General features: G+C 32.8%; 1 protein-coding gene across 5 annotated transcripts in view; it reads left to right on the top strand.

Moving 5' to 3' along the window:
• The window catches only part of LOC106871954 (protein still life, isoform SIF type 1), a 903947-nt gene that overhangs the window by 813163 nt on the left and 67686 nt on the right, over positions 1-23098 (top strand). The window contains exons 17-18 of one of the 5 annotated variants that reach the window (XM_089349425.1): positions 342-410; positions 7424-7477. The exons of the other annotated variants lie outside the window; for them this stretch is intronic. Coding sequence (XP_089205551.1) covers positions 342-410; positions 7424-7477 — 123 coding nt within the window. The remainder of the gene's footprint in view (positions 1-341; positions 411-7423; positions 7478-23098) is intronic. 5 annotated transcript variants of the gene reach the window in all.

The raw sequence follows: 23098 nt of genomic DNA, 5'->3' as shown, positions 1-23098 counted from the left end.
ACCCTTTCAAAGTTTCCTCCTTAGAACGGATCCCTTTGGAATTTTATCCTTACTCATCATTTCCTACAGACATCAAACTATGTATTAAGTGCATCAAATTTATTTGTGTAGCCTGTACATGACCTTAAACAGTCAGTGTAATGGCCATCTAAAAATACAGAACAAGAAAATAGTTCTATAATTACTCCCATAAAGGATTTCACTTGTTAAGCTAACAATTCTCAAAGTGATTTTCCTACTTTTCATTCATCTTCAAAGCCAGCAATCAAAACTCTCCCAGTAAATTTAGGAAAAAATTCACTTCAGTCCTTAAACAGTTCCTTCTAAAATTTCCTTTACAGGTGACAGATAGAGCAAACTGGAAGAAAAAATGGTACAGCTTCCATCCCAAAAGGCTGATGTCACACAGTGTCAGTAACTATTCCAATATTTTAGACTTATTATCAGGCCAAATATTGCTTTTACTAACAATATTTCTTTAGATATATTTTATAATATTAGTATGTAAGATATAAACATTTCATCAAAATACATGCATATATATGCATGTGTCTCTCTATTAATATTTAGATTTGAACAGAAAGAAACCTGTCAATTGTTGAATAACGATAAATTTAAACATCATTAGCACTAATATTTTTATCCTGTTATTTGCACAAACATTAGATAAAAATACTTTTTAATGTTCTAAATCTCCAAAAAGATTTTCTCAAGATATTCAGTTTAACGATGGCTATTCTAAAATTGAACTAAAAATACATGATCACATCTGAAGCACTATTGCATACATAAAAAGAATATAAAAGGGGATACCAGCTGACAAATGAACCTCTCTACATGACTCTACCAATTAGAAATAGTGATCAAATCTCCCTCAAGCCACACTTTGCCATCTAAAAGAAGCAATGAAAATTTTAGATAAATTTTCTGCTTATGATAAAAAAAAAAAACAGAATTGACATGGCTGGAGTGCCTTTGATTATAATTTCGTTTGATAAAGGTTAATTTGGGAATAATCAACAACTATAATCAACGCTACTATATCAATTCCAAATTCTCATATGCCTGTAAAGCATACTGGCATCTTAATATTCAGATAACATCACTGTCATATTTTCCCATCATTCCACATATATAGGCACAGCACTTCCTGACTGGCCTTTGTGCCGGTTGCACATAAAAGCACCCACTACACTCTTGGAGTGGTTGGCGTTAGGCAGGACATCCAGCTGTAGAAACTCTGCCAAATCAGATTGGAGCCTGCTGTAGCCATCTGGTTCACCAGTCTTCAGTCAAATCGTCCAACCCATGCTAGCATGGAAAGCGGACGTTAAACGATGATGAAGTGTGGCTGTGTGATAATAAGCTTGCTTCCCAACCACATGGTCCCAGGTTCAGTCCCACTGCTTGGCACCTTGGGCAAGTGTCTTCTACTATAGCCTCAGGCTGACCAAAGCCTTGTGAGTAGATTTGGTAGACAGACTGAAAGAAGCCCGTTGTATTATATGTATGTGTATATGCATATGTTTGTGTGTCTGTGTTTGTCCCCCAACCTTCACTTGACAATCGATGTTAGTGTGTGTATGTCCCCGTAACTTAGCAGTTCAGCAAAAGAGATCAATAGAATAAGTACGAGGCTTAGAAAGAATGAGTCCTGGGGTCGATTTCTTCAACTAAAGGTGGTGCTCCAGCATGGCCACAGTCAAATAACTGGAACAAATAAAAGAATAAAAGAATAGCTGCACCATTACTTCAACCAACATTCTCACCAAAAAAAAAATAGTGATAGTTATGACTGGAATGCTTTTGACCAATCTCAGAGCTAAACAAGAGTGACAACACAATAGGAAATATAAATGTGAAAGCTAGTAGGGCTCAAATTCATGTCTTCTTTTGAGCGGTGGATTTTCTTGGAACACTGGGTGTTAATTACATGTTTTAATAGAGAAACAGGTTCATATCATTCTGAATTCTTACAGTTTTATCTCCTTTTATATTCTCTTTATGTTTGCACTAAAGATTTATTTAAATGTAAACTTATATTCTCAGTATACTTGACATCATTCAAATAAGATTTCCTTTAAAGAATAGTTTTATGAATATGTAAATTAAGCGTTTACATTTCTCTAATTCCAGTGATACAATGATATCTGACAGTTATGACACTAAAATTCATCATAGCATTAATAAGCGTTTTTACTAGCAATTTACTCCATTTGTGGATCCCATTGAATTATTATGTAAACAATATAATTCAGTGAAAAGAAATTCAAAGAAGCTAAATCCTGCACCATATTACATTTAAATATCAATGAACAATGGCTAAATACTGCACTAGATGGCAAATAGTTTCAAATAACTAAATTTGGATATTTTTGCATGATCATGGATAGTGACTTTTTTTAACCTACTTCTTTAAACATTATGTTATTGGTTCTGTCTTGGTAAACTTCTACATTTGGATAACATATTTACATAAACTAATTGGTAACCCAACAATGATCTCACTTTCTCTAAGGGCAATCCCAATCTTCAGTAAAATATGTACATTGTGTATATTATATATGCCTTTAGGACAATCAGGTCAGTGAGATTAAGTTGTAGTAGTGGTAGTGGTGATGGTGATGGTGGTATGGTTATGGTGATGGTGGTATGGTTATGGTAGTGGTGGTGGTGTGACTAAGGGATATAGAAACATTTTGATTAATTTATTTTGCCTTTTTTTAACTTTATTTACACAGAACATTTCTTCTGCTTGCCAACTGTTTTATTAGCATTATTTTTGATATTCCATTCAGCTTTTCAATACAATATATGGATGTGCATATTTGTGTGTGTGTGTATGTGTGTGTGTGTGTGTGTGTGTGTGTGTGTGTGTGTGTGCACGCGCACACACATACCTGTCTTCAAAATTTACTAAATTATTCTATTGAATACTTTTACATCTGATTTTTAATTGTTGTTGTTGTCATTAACTTTGATAATGTATATTTAAATGAATACTTAATAATACTCTTAATCCACAGCAACTTAAAATGTGAAGTTTCATATTCTTTTGGCTTGTTATTAGCAAAATGTGTATTGTTATACTGCAAGAAGGACGATTCCTTAAAACAGATGGAACAAGAAATAATTGGGTCTTATGTGATCTTTAGAATTGCCAATGAACAATTTAAAAAAAATAAAATTAATAAAAAGATCTTGTTTTTTTATGATTTTTATAAAATCACTTATATTTTTCCTTAAAATTGCTTTAAAACCTTAATGAATGTCACTTGTCCAGTTTACTTTTGATTGGCATAATGAGTTTCCTTGAGGTTAAATATTTCAAAACTATATTTTGGTAAAAGAAATGTTCTCATTTCATAGCAAAGCCCAGTAGTGTAAATATGTAAGTGAAATAATTACTTGTTTGAATTAACAAAGCAATTTAATGTATTATAGAGCAAGGAGCTGCGTATTTCACAGAGACATGTACCCATAGCATAATCGCCAGAGATAATAATAAATATATTATAATAGCTGATTTGTTTATGCCTGCTTGTAAGCATATAAAATAGAGTTGCTGAAGAAATGATGGAAGGTTACAGATTACTTAAAATATTTTAAGCAGTCAACTCTAAGTGAAGTTCGAAATAATTCTGAAATTATAATTATTAAGAGATGTTAAAGTTTAGATATTTCTTTAAAAAGCAGTCAGCATTTCTATTGATAAAGTTCCCCAAAAGTAGCAAGAAGTTTCACAGAAATATGTCTTTGAAAGAATGAAAGTAAACTAATTTCTCATTTTGTCTATTGTTTGTTGTTTAATTTCTATGGATATTGCTATTAAAATGCATGCTACTCTAAAAGGTTTGATTTCATGGTGACTTTTCCCATTTAGTTGATATTAAAATAACCATTATTATCTTGATTTTTGTCAATTTAGTAGTAGCATTAGTAAGAATTAATGAATAATCCAAGTGTAACTTAAAAAAGAAACAACCTATTAAGTTGCTATTAATTAGAAATTTATTACAAATCAATTAAATCAAGCAGTTTTGGGTTTATTCTCTAGCCATTTGTTGAAAGGAAGCTGTCAATTAAACATGAAATCACAAAAGTTTATTAGAAAGAGAGAAATGCACAAATATATAAATTTATATGATTGTCTTATAAATTCCACAAATGTTCCCTACTAGGTATTACTATTGGCATATTACTTAAATTAATTACTATTTTCATTAGCAGTGTTATTTCACTTCAAAATATATAATGACACCAGGAGTTCAAATCCTGCTGAGAAAACTTTGCTTTTCATCGTTTTAAAGGTGGTAAACAAAGTACAGCCCTGTATTGGAGCTGATTCCTCCCTTTCCCTCATTATGAAGGAAATTGGTTATGATCAGGCCTGGAAAGAGATGGGCTCTGTCTAAAATGACCCCTGATAGCATGCCATAAGTCATGATAGCATCCCGCCAAACTCATCATGGAGTTAAGGGTTTAAAGCAAACCACTCCTCTAGTAATATAAAGGAAGTTAGGATCCTGATATAAGTTTCAATTTTGAAAAGAAAAACATTGAAATAAATTAGATTTTAAATATTTTCATTTAATGCCTTAAATATCATGAAATACTATGTCCAGAAAACCTGGAAAAGTACATCAAAATACTTTTTTTTTTTTAGTACTGCAAAAATAATTTTTTCAACCTAAGAGTTACTAACCTATTTATGATAAACAGTTTTCTTCAAATGTATTTGGAAAAATACCGATGATATGCTTTTCAAAAAAATTATAAAATTTGTATTGATATCAATATTAAATACATCCTATGTTCTGAGTTCAAATTCCACCAAGGTCAACTTTGCCTTTCATCCTTTCAGGGTTGATAAATTAAGTACCAGTTGTGTACTGGAGTCGATCTAATCGACTGACCCCTTCCCCAAAATTTCAGGCCTTGTGCCTAGAGTAGAAAAGAATATTAAATACATCAATGTCCATCTTACTGTGCAAAAGATCAAGTTCCAGTATAGAGTTTACAAACCATATCTATTTGCTATAAGGTTTCTCTGACTAAGTAGAATAAAGAATGTAATAGATAATGCGCACTACAACTATTTTGTAAACCATTTCAAGTTTCTAACTTGAAACTAATTACAATTTTAATGTTATTGTCGATCATATCAGACACTAGATATTAGATTAGCTAATCAAATTTATTTAATACTGTGACTGTATCAGTTAATATTAAATTAACAGATCAAATTAAATTTAATAAAAATCATCTTATGAAGTATTTTACCTCACTGAAATTCTGCTTACAATAAAAGTAAAAAAAATATTTATGTAATGTTTTTTAATTCACCACAATATATACCATCTGTAATAATTATTCTCATAATATATGTTAAAATTTTCTAATTAATTTGACTACCTTACACCATTTCATCTTTGGTCAAATATTTTATGTTGTTCTCAAGAATTACATGGCAACAAAAATTGTATTTTCATTAATTGCATTACTACTGAATATTTAAATATCAGCACAATCTCTATATGCATTGAAATTCACGTTGTATTGGGCCCCAGAGTACAAATGCTGTATCATCTAAAACATTATATACAAACACTTTGGGGGCAGAGGTGGGGGAAGTGTTTGTTTAACCAAAAAATACTGGATATAGACATAACTAGGTGTTTTAAAAGTTTCCTTCAAAACACATTATTCCAAGTCCAATTTCAGAGTTGCACTATGTGAATGAAATTAGATAGAAGCCCATTGCATGTGCACATGTGTGTGTGTGTGTGTGTACAGAGGGAGGTATGGCTGTAGAAATGTTTACTTCCCAACAACAGTCATACAAAATTATTATAAATTACATCCTGACCCTGTGATGTGTGTGTGTAATGATCACTTCGTTCTCACTGTCCCAGCCAACATAGCTGTAAGTGATATAATTGACAGAAATTAGCAGTTTCATAAAGTTAAATTGAGTGTTTGATTGCAATTCTTAATTCAATTCAACTTGTGAGTACACTTGGAGAAATATGGGCTCCCACTAAACAATTTTTGCCTAGTAGAGTTTCCAATAAGGCAGTAAGTTAATAGTAATTGTGCTTTTAAATAAGTCCATAAAAGAAATAATTTTTGTTGGCAATATCTAAGAGATATTTAAGATGGAAGGCAGGTAGAATCGTTAGCACACTGGGTGAAATGATTAGTAGCATTTCATCCGTATTTCATTATCAGTTCAAATTCTGCCAAGGTTAACTTTGTTTTTCATCCTTTCAGGGTTGGTAAAATATGTATTAGTTGAACACTGGGGTCAATGTAATCAACTTACCTCCCCAAAAATCTTGGTAGTCTTGTGCCAAAATTTGAAACCAGTATCTAAAAGATATTTGATTTTTAATTACAACTAAACATATATTCACTTCTACAGGTGGTAGTTCCATTTTGTTTTGTGTTCTGATGATTTAGACTTCTAAAAAAAAAGGTTGTTTTTTTTTTTTAACTTGAAAAGATATTTGGTAACAATTAAAAATTACTAATATTTGTAATATTGTATTGAAGAAAATGCATTGGAAAAATTATGTTCTAAATATATTGTAAAGCTAAAATCTAGTGTTATTACAAAATTAAATACCAATCAAGCCAAATTATGAAACTTCAAGTTATCAAATATCTTTTCATCTGCAATCCAATTTACTTTGGTGACATCATAAAATGTATTTTTCTGTAATTGCTCTTTTATTATATTATCTGAAGGAAATACAGATCAAAAAATTTTCAAGTAATCATTTTATATTTTAAATAGCACTTTGATTACTTTGTTGCTGCAGTATCTAATAAATCTGTGAAATCATCCTCATTTCATTTTAAAGCGAACCATGTAAAATAAATGTTAATTTCCTTTAATAATGTAGTATAATGTTTCAGGTCATGTCTAAAGAAGAAATTGTCCTCAAAGCCTGCTCCTAAGCAATTACCTGTCTTATATTATTCCTTTTTATATGTCAATTCTGTCACTTCCTATCCCCTTTGTAATTTCCAGTTGTTGACTCCTTCCTATTTCTATAGTTTTCCCACACTACTTTTCTCATTCCCTTATTTTTATTGTTAAAATCATGTTATTGCTTACAATAGCTGGATTGCATTTATATATAGAAGTGCAATCTTTTCCCTCTTGTTCTAAATAATTTTTTCACCCACTATTTAAAGAGATACAATAATCGTGTGCACATGTGCACACATACACATACAGATACATATACTCAGGCACACATACACAGGCACACACACACACACACACACACACACACACACACACACACACATGCACACAAACACATAACTTCTGTAATATACCTCTGCAATATTGTTATATGCTCATGCTATAAAATTGAGAAGGTAACATCTTTTTCCTGCTTTGATGCAGCAGCATGCTGGGTATTTCTCACCTAGAGCAAAGGGAAAACACTGCACACATAACCAGGTAAGCTGTGAACATAACCTCCTGCTTGCCAGACCCAATATTGTACCCTATTAGCACTTGCTCACCTTGGTATTGGGGTAAAAATTTCACTGACCACTATACATATATATATATATGCTTGGCATTATCATGAGATATTTTCCAAAAAATAAGCAAATTTACAAAGTAAGTTGGCATGATAATTATCATGAATTATACTTCATTAAAAAATAACTTCAATTCCATTAACTATTAATAAATTTTTTAAATCTTCAAATTTTTCTACATATTACTTTTAAATAAAGTTTTCTAGCTAATTACAATGAAATTTCTGAACTGTATAAATATAAAATATAATAGTTTGATCTAAGCCTAAAGGCTGAGAGAAAGCAAATTATGATTGATTGCCTCTATGATATTCCAAGCAAGATGAATTTTGGTGATGGTTGGATATGTGTAGTGGGAGAAAAATTATTTGTATATTGTCCATCTATTGTTGTACTAGTAAAATGTCTTTAACCATGGATGAAAGAATTTGTCTTAACCTCTGTTGTGGTTCCATACTGTTTAATATTTGAATGACTAATATTTGCAACAAGTTTGTGAAGTTGGTTGTTGTTTGAAAACACAACTGTGCATCTGAATGTAATTGTAAATAACCAGCACTTATGTATCCAACAGAAACAGTTTAGATGGAGTTTCTCCGACAATAATTATTCCATATACACATTTGTTTGTGGCATGTGTATATGTTTCAAAACATACTTATTTCACTTTTAGTCCAATTTCTACACACATCATCTGTTATAATAATGTGATATTTTATTAATGTGTAAACTATTATACATAAACATAAGTGAGTGTGTGTGTAGATAACACACACACACACTCTAACACATGTGTGTGTGTGTTTCTATTGGTTTCACAAGATTTTAATATGGAACTAGGGCTTCAAATAAATAATGTTGTACTTCAGGATGACATTCTGCCAATAAAAACACATGCACTGGTTGTAGTACACTTCTATTTTATCCTCAATTTACTAATTAGTTGATTAATTAAATATTTAGTTTATTTTTCAGAATTATTTCCACACATTTGTAAACTTATCAGTATCCCTTATTTGCACTTGCTCCATATCAGTATTGTACAATGTAACATTTATCTGTACCTAGCATTTATGCATTTGGGTATGTATATACTCCGTGTTTGTACAATTATAATTGGGGTGCTTGAGTTGTGTGCACTTGTGTCAATGGATGTACGTGTGTGTATGAGAGCAAGGTTTTGTTGACATGAAATGTTTTGGTATTTCTTTTCATAATATGGACACACAAACATACACAGACACTTACTTATATTTGCTTCTATACATATTCTTTTATTGATGACAACACTGTTGCATTCCTGTTCTAAACATTTGCAGGTTATGGCTTTCTTTTCTCATAAGTTCATCTGTTTGTGTGTTTGTAAAAAATGTCTTTAGTGCATATATATGTGTGTCTCTATATGCATATATATACATTGGTATATATATATATATATATATACACACACACACACACACACACACAGAAATACATATATGTATGCATATATATGTATGTATGTATGAATGTATATATATGTATGCATATATATGTATGTATGCATAGGTATGTATGTATGAATATATATATGCATGTATATATATATATATATATATATATATATATATATATATATGTATGCATGATGATGATGATATATATATATATATATATATATATATATATATATATATATACATATACATATATATGTATGCATGATGATATATATATATATGGTTGGTATTATGTTAAACTGCTGTATGTCTAAATTTGTCCAAATCCATTTTTTAAAATATTTATTTTTGCTTGCAATAGCCGGTTCATTTGGTCAAACTATCATATCTCCAGCTACTACACAGACCAAGATATCAAAAATTGTCAAAGTGTAGTACAAGTGTAGTTTTGCTATGGAATGTTGAAACTATTTTTATGTTTTCAGAAAGAACAATGTTTTAGACTTACATTTTTACATAATAGCAACGATATATATATACATGTATGTATGTATATATATATATATATATATATATATATATATGCATATATATATATATGCATGTATATATATATATTTGCTTGAAGAGATGAATGCATGAACATGATCTACCCAATGTCTATGAATACTACAAACTGCACTGTAATCATGCCAGAAATACAGACTATGGTCTTAAGAAACATGTGACTTGTGGAAATACTGGCTGATGTCTGTCGATTTTATATCCTCTCCGTTTTCTTATTTGCCATATAAATCATGAGTAAATTACTGTTTTACCCTTGCCCAAATATAATACTCAATTGCGAGATTGCCATGCAATAACTAACACTTGACTATGAATAATTGGGTACACTACCAGCAGTATATTGGATAGGTACTATCCCTTAGTTGGTTTCTCAACCTCTAACTCACACAGAAATATACATATATGCTGGGTATTAATGCATATATCCAAAAAGAAGCTCACTCAAAAACATTAGAGCAGTAATATCAAGACGATTGCTTGTTATGGCCAGAGGCATACATATATATATATATATATATATATATGAAGAACTTCTTTCAATTTCCATCTACCAAATCCTCTCACAAGGGCTATAGCAGAAGACACTGCTCCAGGGTCTCATGAAATAAGACTGAACCTGAAATTATGTAGCTGTGCAGCAACCGTCTTAACCACACACCCACATGAACTTTCATGTATATATATATATATATATATATATGTGTGTGTGTGTGTGTGTGTGCGCGCATTATATATGTATATTTATGCACATATATGTATGTGTATAAACGTGTGTGTGTGTATTCATGTTATAAATACACACTCATACAGAAACATATAGAAACACAGACGTACACAAACGCCAATTACAGTGTATGAAACTAGTGTAGAGCAAGTGCAAATAGAAAGATATAATAAGGGCATAAAACTGTGAGGCAAGTCAGTCAACTACAAATTGATTACTTAATAAATTAATCAGTTAGTTAATTGATCATAAAATAGAACACAGTTATCTGTGCACCTGATTTATTGGCAAAGTGCCCATCCTAACATACACCATATATATGCATAATATGCATATAAATGTACATATGTAGATGTTTGTGTTTGTTACATATATATATCATATATATATATACATACATACATACATATATATATATATATATATATATATATATATTCATCCACATTGAGAATTAATCCATACATATCAAAAAGTAGTTCTACACACATTTTTTATAATTAATAGCTTAATTTTAAGTGAGAACTCGATTTATAGTTAAGGTTAATTAAGTGCTCGATTAATAACAGGTTGTAAAAGTCCATGTTAGTACAGTACAATAAATCCAAGAGGGGTTGACTTGCATGTGTATACATAATTGTGAAAATGAAGCGGAAAAGAACCACATATTTAGCAGAAAAGCATAAATTTCATATGAAGTTCATACTTTAATTGTGATGATTTGGGTAAACACAGTTTCTAAATTACTTTAAATAAAATTAATCAAAATTATGTATCACAACTATGCAATTATAGCTTTGCTAGTGTTTATCTTAATGAAACAGCAGTAGAGCAGAAATGAAATATAAACTATAGATAAAATTTATGTTTTCCAGCTTTATGCTAGGCACATTTGTGTGGTAAGAACTTTGCTTCTCAACCACATGATTTCAGGTTCAGTCTTCTGCTATAGCCTCAGGCCAACCTTGTGAGTGGATTTGGTAGACAGAAACTGAAAGAAGCCTATTGTATATTGTGCATGTATACTTTTTGTTTGTGTTTGTTCCCAACCACTGCTTGACAACTGGTGTTGGTTTGTTGCATCCCTGTAACTTAGCATTATAGACTGATAGAATAAGTACAAGGCTTTAGAAAAATAATTACTGGGGTCATTTTGTTCGACTAAAATTCTCAAATGGTTGCAGTCTAATGACTGACAGAAATAAAAGATAAAAGAGATATATGTATGCTGAAAGCCAGTTCTAAACCTTTGAAATACAAATCAGGTTCAATGGTATTCCTCAACTTTCCAATTATTTGCCAGTACTGTAATCTTTAACTTCTAAGTACCTGAACAGTTAAATTCTGAAGTTTACTGACCCTCTCATATCTTCTTTTGCATTTTCGTCATACTTCAACACAACCATTATTTCTTCCCCATAATTCTTCTTACACAGCCCTTCTGCAGCAGCTGTCAGTCCCTGATTCATTAACTGATTGATTGAAGATTTGTGAGGAACCAATTTGTTGTTTAACTTTACTATCTCTTTTAACTAATCTCTCAGCATTGTCAAAAAAGCATGTGAATGTTTAAATTATGAAGAGAAATCTTCTAAAAAAAAAAGATCTGTCCCAAAGCTGATAAGAGACAAAAATGGTTGAACTTCAAATCAGAAAATATCAAGTAAACCCAGCACATTTTGACCTGGTGAATATTATAGGTAACTGATTTGTAATATTTTTGAGGGAGAGGTTTATGTGATTTTTTTTTTTACCCCATGAGCTTCAAACAATGCAAGCCATCAGGATTTGCCAGTAATACAGCAGAAATTCAGTTCCTTTTTTAATCTTGTCACCTTAGCTTCCTTACTTGGAAGTTCATAGTATTTCAGACACAGCTTCATAGGACAAACCAGTTTCATCAGCATTTAACTATCTGATAAGATCAGGCCTCCATTTATAAATTTTCTTTGCAAAGGATCTCCACTCAAAGATTTGCCTGGGGCTTTTTTGTTTACATTATCAGGCATTTTCTTTAAAAGGCCACAGGCACCCATCAATTACCTTAACATTAAGTGCCAGGAGTTATTATAGTTTAACATACAGATGTCAACTTGAGGCATTATATATTCACACTGCAAAATCTCTCTTGAACATACTGTTAGCTTCTTCTAAGTTTTCTTCTTCCCCATCCAATTTTCTACTACAAACTGCAGAGCCAAATTTACTACTACTAACAATAGGTGGTATCAAAAGGTTCCCAGACTAGTTACGTTTAATAAAAATAACTTATTTACCTAAGTTTTAACATAATCTCCTTCATAATAATCACCTTGCACAGCAATACACCAGTCCCAGTGTTCCTGCCAGTTTTAGAATCTGGCCTGGAAGTCATTTTCCATTAGTGAGTCGAGGACATTCTGTGATTCAGTCTGGATCTTGACATCAGTGTTAAAACAGTGACCTCTCAGCTGCATTTTCATCTTGGGAAGAGATGGAAGTCTGCAAGTGCTAAATCTGGCAAATAGGGTTGTTTGTGGTGACAGACTTACAAATGAAGAGAGCTCAGAGAAGAATCCAATTCTCTGTGCTCCACAGATCCATCCGTTTTTGCCAAATGTTCTCCCTCAAATGCTTCAAAATGTCGCAGCAGAACTCTCAATTGATAGTCTGGCCCTGGAGGATAAATTCTTGATGCACAATGCCACATTTCCAGTGGTGATGCTTGTGACAGGTTTCTCAGTCACTCATCATCTTCCTGGAACATTGTTCTGCTTTGGAAGTGTCCGTGCCACTCAAAACATTCATATAACCCATTTTCTCATTGCCATAAGCTTGCTGAAGCATGCTAAATGTCTCTGTAGTAGGCTTTCCAAGTTTAAGGCAAAATTTCACGTTGGCTCTTTACTCTTGTCCTTGACAAAATCAAAGACTACTGCATACACATGATCACAAAAACACAAATTTCACAACTTACAAAGTAAATACAGCAATGTCACTTGGCACACTGCCTCGCGAAGGTCACTGCTAGCTCTCATTGTGCACACAACTGTGTTCTATCATGTGATGGCATGCTGCAGAACTAGGCTGGGAATTTTTGATACCACCTTGCAATATATTAGTGGGCTGAAGAAAACATGAAATTCAGTGCAGAAAAATTTCAAGCACCCCACCATCAGCTCACAAACATAAGAATTGGGGTATTGTGATCCTAAAGTCACAATCAGTGAGTGATCTTGGAAGCCAGATGAGTAATGATGCATCACTGAGAAAAGATAACTGGCAAACAGGATTCTCAGTTCATTTAGAACAAGATTAAAGGAAAACCTGTTGATTCTGCGCAGAACATTTGTTTTCAGTAGCCTGGACATCCCAATTATGGTTTCTACATAGCACCAAATTAATAGCAGAGCTCAAGGCAATCCAACAGTGTTACACTAAGAAGATTGCCTCAGTGCAACAGTTGAGCTACTGGGAGAGGGTAAAACAACTCAGGCTCTATTCCCTGGAGTGAAGACATGAAAGCTGGATAGTGATGTTTATAAAGAAGATCTGAAAGAGCTAGCTCCTAACTTTAGTATTGAACACTATATCAATCACCACACTGGACACCCTTACATATTACCAAACGTATAATCAATCTAGATTAAGGATCTGTTATAATAGCTTAGAATTCACCTGCTTCTTCAATGCTTTAGTAAGCATCCGTGTTTCAGCCCTGTGTAGAACAGACTCCACTGTTGCCAGAAACAACCTCACTTTCAATTTCCTTGCTAACTGTGAACTCCATGGCATGTGCTCCAGGCAAGAGCTTTCCTTGCTATGATGTCTTTTTCAGTACTTTGTGTCCATGCACCAAGGTATTTGAAATTTTCAACTACCTTCAGTGACTTACCTTCTCTCACTGACATAGGCATTTCGTGATTGAATACTTGCAGCTCTGTTTTGTTTACTTTACAGCACAATCCTACCTTCCCTGATTCCTACTCTAATCTGCTCAGCACCTCATGTGCCTCATTTGTCCTCTCTGTTAGTATTGCCAGGTCATCAGCATAGTCTAGGTCAGTTACTGTTACTGCTTGATGCAGTCTACTTCTTTGCCTATGCAGTTTGAATCCCAGTTCTTCTTCCTTGCCCTTGTACATTCTACACATTACATAGTCCAGAACGATGGTGAAGAGATAAGGTGCTAGTGTGTCGTCTTGTAATATTCTGGCTTTGACTTCAAAGTATTCCGCCTCTCCATCAGGAGTGATCACTTTTGCTCTGGTGTCCTCATAAAGCTTACTTATTGTTCTCAGAATTCTTGGTGGAATATCATATGCTTTAAGTATCTTAATCATCATTCCTGTATGTACTGAATCAAAAGCCTTTTTAAAGTCTACATAGATAATGACAGCCTTCCTGTTATGGCTCTTAACTCCTTCTATCAGTCTTCTAAGTGCAACAATGTGAGATGTTGTTGACCATCTTGATCTGAATTCATTTTGATCTGGTCACAATTGTTTGTCTATCTTATGTTGTATTCAGTTAAGTGTTGTCTTGTTGATCGTTTTTGCAACAATGGAAGACAGACTGATTCCTCTGTAATTCTCAATATCACTTAGATCTCCATTTTTGGGTAGTGTTAGCAAGTCTATCTCAGACCATTGTTCTGGCTTCACATTGTCATTTAATAGTTTGCTTGCAAATTCAAGGATGATGTCGTCTAAATGACACTCAATGTCTCCTGCAAGAGTCATACAACAAATGCCAGTTTATACCGGGGACTACCAAAGGTAACATTGACGATACAGCATAGAAGAATGAGGCTAGCTAGACACTGCATCAGACACACCGATGAAATTGCTAACAAGCTAGTGCTCTGGCAACCAACAGAAGGAAGAACCAAGAGGTGAAGAGGAAGACAACCTATATGGACAACTTACTGGAAGATACTGGTATAGAAGGGGTACAGGAGCTGAGGACCATTATGGAAGATCGAGGGGAATGGGGGAAAACATGTGGAAACAGTTTTGGGGCATCCTATGAGACGACCTGGATGAGATAGATGATAGAATTCAATGGCCCATAACTTTTCAGTACCATGCTGGAAAATTTCAGAGATTTATGAAATGTAGATGTGGATGTCTTCAAAAGGCTGTAGATATCTTTTTATCTGAGAAATCAGATGAATCTATGTCATGGCAAGAAATGCAAATAAGGGTGGCAATGGCCAACTTTCCTATTCGTCAGAATCAAATATGGAATAGGGAGTCAGGTAGTGAAAGGAAATAAACTAACAATCATACCAATGGTGGTGCTCCAGCATGGCCACAGCCTCTGATTGAAACAAGTAAAAGTAAATATGTGTGTGTGAGAGTGTGTGTGTTTATACACACACAAATATTACATAGAAAAGGGTAAATGGAGACTTATATGAATGAGAAAATTTTAGATTATCTTTTGGAGTAAATATTACAAGTAAAATAAACAGAAAGAAATTGTTCATTTCCTCTGTTGAACTGTATTGTGTTAAAATTCACTTTTAAGTTAAAGTATTTCACTAAGTTGACAACATTTATAGTTTGGTTGTAACTCTAAAATGATATAATGTTTAATAAGTTTATTGTAAATATTAATAAACATAACTTAAACTGCATTATTCTACTTCTATGGTGATACTGGGAAGAACATATCAGCATTGATAAACAAGAAATAACACATTACCTGTAATTTTCAACAAATATGAGATAGAGACAAAAATCTAAATTCTATCAGGACTCTACCATTCTATAAGAGAATATGTGGGTAATAAAACATTAATTTTCGAGTACACTTTCTTGATAGCTACCAAAATTCTTTTATCATTTAATCTGTAAAAGGTTATTGGTTCCCATTAAAATGTCCTTTATTTGAAGTATAACATGTACTGTTTCAAGAAATTAAGTGAGTTTCACTGGATTGACATTTTTCTTCAATTTCATTTCTTTGAATTAGTTTGAGTCTTCAGATCAACCAATGAAAATACTGTGTTCTGTAATAATAATTAACAGTATTTTATTGAAGAATGCATAAAGCTTGGCTAACTGCCAATGAAACATCGATGCTGCAGCATTAAGTATTTCTTAGCTTTTCAAAGTAAAGCCATCATTACTTTCCATTCTGTTTTGCTGCTTTCCTGTCAAATTGGCAAAGAAATAGTAAAATCATAAACTACAGCAATTAAAACAGTTTCAACCATTTAATGCAGGTAGTAAAGAACAAACTAACTAATTCCATTATATGAAGTTGACTTGTTTTAAGACCATTGGCTTAAATACTTCACAAGGAATAGGTTAATTCTTTTTATTCTTGAGTCTAAATTAAAATTATCACAACAGATTTTAATTTGTCTTGTTTGAGCTGATTTTATCATTGTTTTCGAGTTGCTTTGATATTTTCTTTCAATGAAAGAGAAATTCAATCACAAAATTTTATCTATGCCGTACCCACTCTTTCCTTCTTTGCTTTTTTTTTTTTTCGTCTCTATGGCCAGTTATTCAGTTTTAGAATAAATTTCTCTAGTTTGAAATTACTGAAGTTCTAATAACATATCATAGAAAAATAAAAAATGTAGTTCCTAGTAGTAACAAAAGTTACATATAAACTGTAGTCCACCAGAAAGTATTGCACTAGAGATTGTTCTATTTCAATATTTATAAACAGAAATGTTAACTGAAGAATAATACCTTTAATTAAGCTTAAATATCAAAATTCTTGGTACTAACTACTTGACCTTTTCAATAGAACAAGAAATATTCATATTAAAATTTTTTCTGTTTGCAGCCATATTCTTAGAACTTCTTGTATGTCATACATTAACATAGATTAGTACCTTAATGTTTCAAGGAAACAGTAATTACTATAGCAAAAATGTATCTGTTCATTTTAACCCTCCATTGCTATGGTGGGTTATTAAAACACTATTAGCACAGTGGAGTGTAATTTACCCCAGGTATTTTATTTTATTTTTTTACAATTATTTATTAAGATTTTCTGTACACATTGTCTCTCAAAAGACATTTCAATCTTACAGAAAGAAAATCTCATGTATTGGACAATTGAAATAGGAATGAAAAACTATCAAGACAGGCAAACAAAAAAGAACAGACATTTATTTTAGTAAACCATTTGGTGTTTACTATCTAGTCTTTGTCACTACTTACATTCTCATCATCCTCATCATCCTCACCATGACAGTGAACACAAACCATGGAGGAATGATCCAAGCACATGGGTTTCAAACACCTTTTACATCTATTAATTGTTTCTTGATCTGTTGATCTGGGGCACAATGTGCATCTTTGTTGAGAACTTTCCTGACAGTGCTTCGGAAGTAATTCCGCCAAAGCCATCATAATTAGATATTATATAAACAAGAACACAAATACATATTATGTTGTGTATGCCACAACTGAACCTTAGGACACATACAGAAGATAAAAAAGAAAATATACGCTTTAGAAAAATTACCTATAAGAAAAGTGTGAAGGGATTTGCTACACTCCAAGATGCAATTACTGTATGTATACTCCCTCTCTTTGCCAACAGCAGATTGAGAAACCTGGTGTATCAATTCAGTGGGCATTGGCAGGAAATTACATAGGAGGATACTTGTTTCATTGTAAGATATTTGTAAACAAACATCACTTGGGGTAAGCTACATCCCACTTCACTAAAAGAAAGTTAAATTTGTTCTGACAGATTTGAACTTGAATACCAAATTTTTATTGTTTTTGTCATCAGAGAACATCTCCTTTTAGACAATGAATGTTCATAGAAGTGTACTTCATAGATACCAAGAGATCCTGAGACACCATGGTGTTTCATCCTTATTATGTGTCTCTCAGTCAAAGCTACCCTTGACTGGTAACAGATGTACAGGCTCTTGTCTGTAAAAATTAGCTGAAGCAGTGTATATGTTGGCATACATATTTACTAGCACATTTTTCTCAATACAAATTCGCACAAAATTGAAATCCATTTTGTATGTGTGTAAATTTATGTCAAGTCAAAGGGAAAATGCTTAATATTTCTTTATATAATGTTTATGAAAGTAAACTAGACCAGTATGGTTTGTAGCCTCCTATTTTGAGTTTCAATCCAAACAAAGTCAGCATTAATTCCTATCTTCCAATAAGTTACTGAATTCAACAAAATTAACTGAGTCAAATAAAAATCATTATATATATATATATATATATATATATATATATATATATATATATATATATAATTATATAGATATATAGTGACAAGAATGGATGAGGATAGCTGTATGAAAAAGTGCCACACCCTAGCAGTTGAGGGAACCTGTGGAAGAGGTAGACCCAGGAAGACCTGGGATGACGTGGTGAAGCACGACCTTCAATCTTGAGGCCTCACCGAGGCAATGACTAGTGACCGGGACCTTTGGAAATATGCAGTACGTGAGAAGACCCGGCAAGCCAAGTGAGAGCATAATCTGTGGCCTCTGCCAGAAGTGTAGCCAGCTCACTTATTCATATCTTTACTTCATTGGACACTAAACTCTGCTTGTGAAGACCTGTTGGGACAACTGAAATCGAAATCGAAATTGAACCATATTCGATGACTGGCACCTGCGCCAGTGAAGCACTAACAGCACTGTCCGAGCATGTTCATTGCCAGAGCAGCTGTCTGGCTTCCATGCTAGTGGCCCGCAAATAGCACCATTTGAGCATAATCGTTACCAGCGTCGCCTTCTAACACTTGTGCTGGTGGCATGTTAGAAAATCATTTGAGCGAGGTTGTTGCCAGTGCTGCTGGACTGGCTCCCATGTGGGTGGCATGTAAAAAAACATCTTTTTGAGTGAGGCCCTTGCCAGTACTGTGTGACTGGCCCTCGTGCTGGTGGCACGTAAAAGCACCCACTACACTCTCGGAGTGGTTGGCATTAGGAAAGGCATCCAGCTGTAGAAACTCTGCCAGATCAGATTGGAGCCTTGTGCAGCCTTCTGGCTTGACAGTCCTCAGTCAAATCGTCCAACCCATGCTAGCATGGAAAGCAGACGCTAAACAATGATGATGATGATAATTATATATATATATATATATATATATATATATATATATATATATATATATATATATATATATATATATATATATAAAGGTGCATGCTTAGTGGTTTGTGTGTTGCACTTATGATTGCGAGATCATGGTTTTGATTCCCAGACTGGGTATTGCATTGTCTTCTTGAGCAAAACACTTCATTTCGCATTGCTCTGCTATCATTTCATCATGTGACATGTCATGCACCTGGACAAGGAATGTCGATTTGATGGAGAGAGTGAGTTTATATGAACACAAATATTTGATCACTATAAGCAAATCAACTTTGTGGTTGTTCAGCAAGAAATTTCAGAACACTCAGATATCATCTAACAACAGAAGAGTTCATGATAATTGTATGTATATTTGTATGTCTGTATATAATTGCCAGCCTTAACACTGACTCTGTCTCTGTCTCTCTCCCCTTGTTCTGTATTTTATATTTGTACAAGAGAAGGAGTTGGAGCTGGAAGCTACATAAGTATATTGATAACTCATAAAAATCCATAGCTTTTCTAATATTTATTGATAATTGAATTTATTTCCTTATTATATGTCTGCAAAACAACATTTAAGCTTAATCACTACTTACTGTATGCGATCAACTTTCACAAACAAACTTCAAGTCAAAACTTACAGTGTGTCTAGATTTCATGATTACACAATGATAACATTGATTTCCTTAGAAAATTGATAATGCTAATTTTCATTTTTTTTTTCCCTTCCACAGCTTTGCTATTAACAGTTAAGGTTCTTCCACAGCTCTTTGTTAATGATGTTTGGAAAATATATTGTTCAATGAAACATTCTTTTAAAGTGCTTTATATAAGGAATGAAATCATCATGTTTATTGGTGAAAAACAATACTATTAAATCTGTACAATACTTTACATAAGTATCTGACTAGACATGTTACAATCTGCCCTCAAATATGTACTTGGATACTTGCATAAACTATTGTAAGGATTTAATAATATTGCTACCTACACTTATGTGTGTGTGTAATATGTGTATGTATATATATATATATATATATATATATATATATATATATATATATATATATATGATTGTTTACTAATATTTTTGCATGTAAAATAATAAGTATACACACTGTGTGCATTTGCACTTATATATCCAACCCATGCCAGCATGAAAACTGCAAAAAAAAAATGAACATTAAATAATTATGTGTGTATATATATATATATATATATATATATATATATATATATATATATACATATATATATCTTAGCTTGTACTTATCCTATGGACAGTGAAAATGAAATGGTAACTGAAATTATGATTTCATGCTTTAAATCAGTGGTTCTCAACTAAGGTCCATATGACTCTTGGGGGTCCATATAAGGTTTTGTTGCTAAAATCTATGCGCAGTTAATTGATTATACTTCTAGAATACACAAAATATGTTAACAATTTTTTTATGCAATTCAAAATAATATTTAATTATAAAAAATATAATAGGATTTTTGAAAAACATCATATGGCTATGAGGCTCGACCTGAGTAAAATGGGAGTCAAAGGAGACCCCTACGTGAAAATGGGTTGAGAACCACTGCTTTAAATGAATATTCAAATGATTATGCCACATTAACTAAATCCCATTGATTTTGGTTTTATATTTGTACATACAATATCATGTATGTCTAAGTACATACATATGTGTATCTATGCATATCAGCATGAGCATATATATGTGTGTGTGTGTATACCTAGATTTCCTATATGTATATGTATGAATGTGTATTTATATATACATATTATTCAGAAATGTAAGATAAACTTACTAATGTTTTACTTTTCCTCTACTATGGTCCCTTTCTCACTTCTTTAAGTTTACCCTTCTCTTCTTCTTCTACCCCATCCCCCATTGTCCCTTTCTTTCATTTCTTTATTCCTTATCACTATTCTATATCACTCTCTAGCTTTTCTCCCTCAGAAATCTAATACACACATTCTTGCTTATTGTAAAACTTTAGATAATGATAACTGTCTACAGAAAAAAAAAATTCTTTACTATCATCTATATCTATTCATGAAATTAAATTTTGGGTGATTAATTTTGAGATGTATATAGGAAAGATGTTCCACTTCAACCATAGGTGTAAATATGAAGTGGTTGTGTGGTAAGTAGCTTGCTTACCAACCACATGGTTCTGGGTTCAGTCCCACTGCGTGGCACCTTGGGCAAGTGTCTTCTACTATAGCCTCGGGCCGACCAAAGCCTTGTGAGTGGATTTGGTAGACGGAAACTGAAAGAAGCCCGTCGTATATATGTATATATATGTATGTGTATGTGTTTCTGTGTCTGTGTTTGTCCCCCCAACATCGCTCGACAACCGATGCTGGTGTGTTTACATCCCCGTAACTTAGCAGTTCGGCAAAAGAGACCGATAGAATAAGTACTAGGCTTCCAAAGAATAAGTCCTGGGGTCGATTTCCTCGACTAAAGGCGGTGCTCCAGCATGGCCGCAGTCAAATGACTGAAACAAGTAAAAGAGTAAAAGAGTATGTATATTTTTCTATAGAGTGTTTATTCAATATACTTCTCCATAACCTATGGATGATACTGTGTATTTTGAAAGGAGTTTGGGGAAAACATAATGCATGAACAAATCTAAAGAAAACAAAAATAGGCTCTTTAGAATAAAATAATACTGATTTTTTTCAAGTTCATCAAAACAGAATATTTGTTCCAAAGTGTAGCTACAATCTGTGCCACTTACCAAAAGCAAAGCAGAAAAAATCCAGTTATTAAGGCAAACTGTGATGTAAAAAGTATTTATTTTCTATCCATTGGTGAGCTAAAATATACACAAAATTTTGCTATCCCTCATCAAATTTTCTCCCTCAAAAATGTAATGTAAAAACTTTATCTTGCTTATCGGGTTTATATTAGTAAAATGACAACTGTCTAGTAGATTCAATTGGTATTTTGCCTGCTATAGCACACATACGTACATACAAACTTGTGTGTATGCATACATACAAGTTTGTATGTATGTATATATAAGCTTGTATGTGTATATAAATATATGTATATATGAGTATAAATATTACTAAGTTAATATATATATGTGTGTGTGTGTGCATGTATGTGTGTAAGTATATGTGTGTATACATACCTACATATATATGTATATATGCAGGTGTGTGTGTATATATGTATATGTAGGTGTGTGTGTGTATATATATATAGATATATATATACTCTTTTACTTGTTTCAGTCATCTGACTGCAGCCATGCTGGAGCACCGCCTTTAGTCGAGCAAATCGACCCTAGGACTTGTAAGCCTAGTACTTATTCTTTCGGTCTGTTTTACCGAACCGCTAAGTTACGGGGACGTAAACACACCAGCATCAGTTGTCAAGTGATTTGGTGGGGGACAGACAAATAAACATATACATATATGTATATATATACATATATATGACGGGCTTCTTTCAGTTTTTGTCTACCAAATCCACTCACAAGACTTTGGTTGGCCCGAGGCTATAGAAAAAGACACTTACCCAAGGTGCCATGCAGTGGGACTGAACCTGAAACCATGTGGTTGGTAATCAAGCTACTTGTCACACAGCCACTCCTGCACCTATATATATATATATATATATATATATATCCCATGGTGGTGCCCCAACATGATTGCAGCCTTTGAGCTGAAACTAGTTGAAGTATTAGTGTTATACATATATATGTGTATATGT

This window comes from Octopus bimaculoides, chromosome 3 (genome assembly GCF_046866305.1).
Source record: "Octopus bimaculoides isolate indiv1 chromosome 3, ASM4686630v1, whole genome shotgun sequence".
In the NCBI taxonomy this organism is placed as follows: Eukaryota; Metazoa; Mollusca; class Cephalopoda; order Octopoda; family Octopodidae; genus Octopus; species Octopus bimaculoides.
The sequence above is the reverse complement of the archived record's forward strand: the minus strand, read 5'-3'. Positions and strand labels throughout refer to the sequence as shown.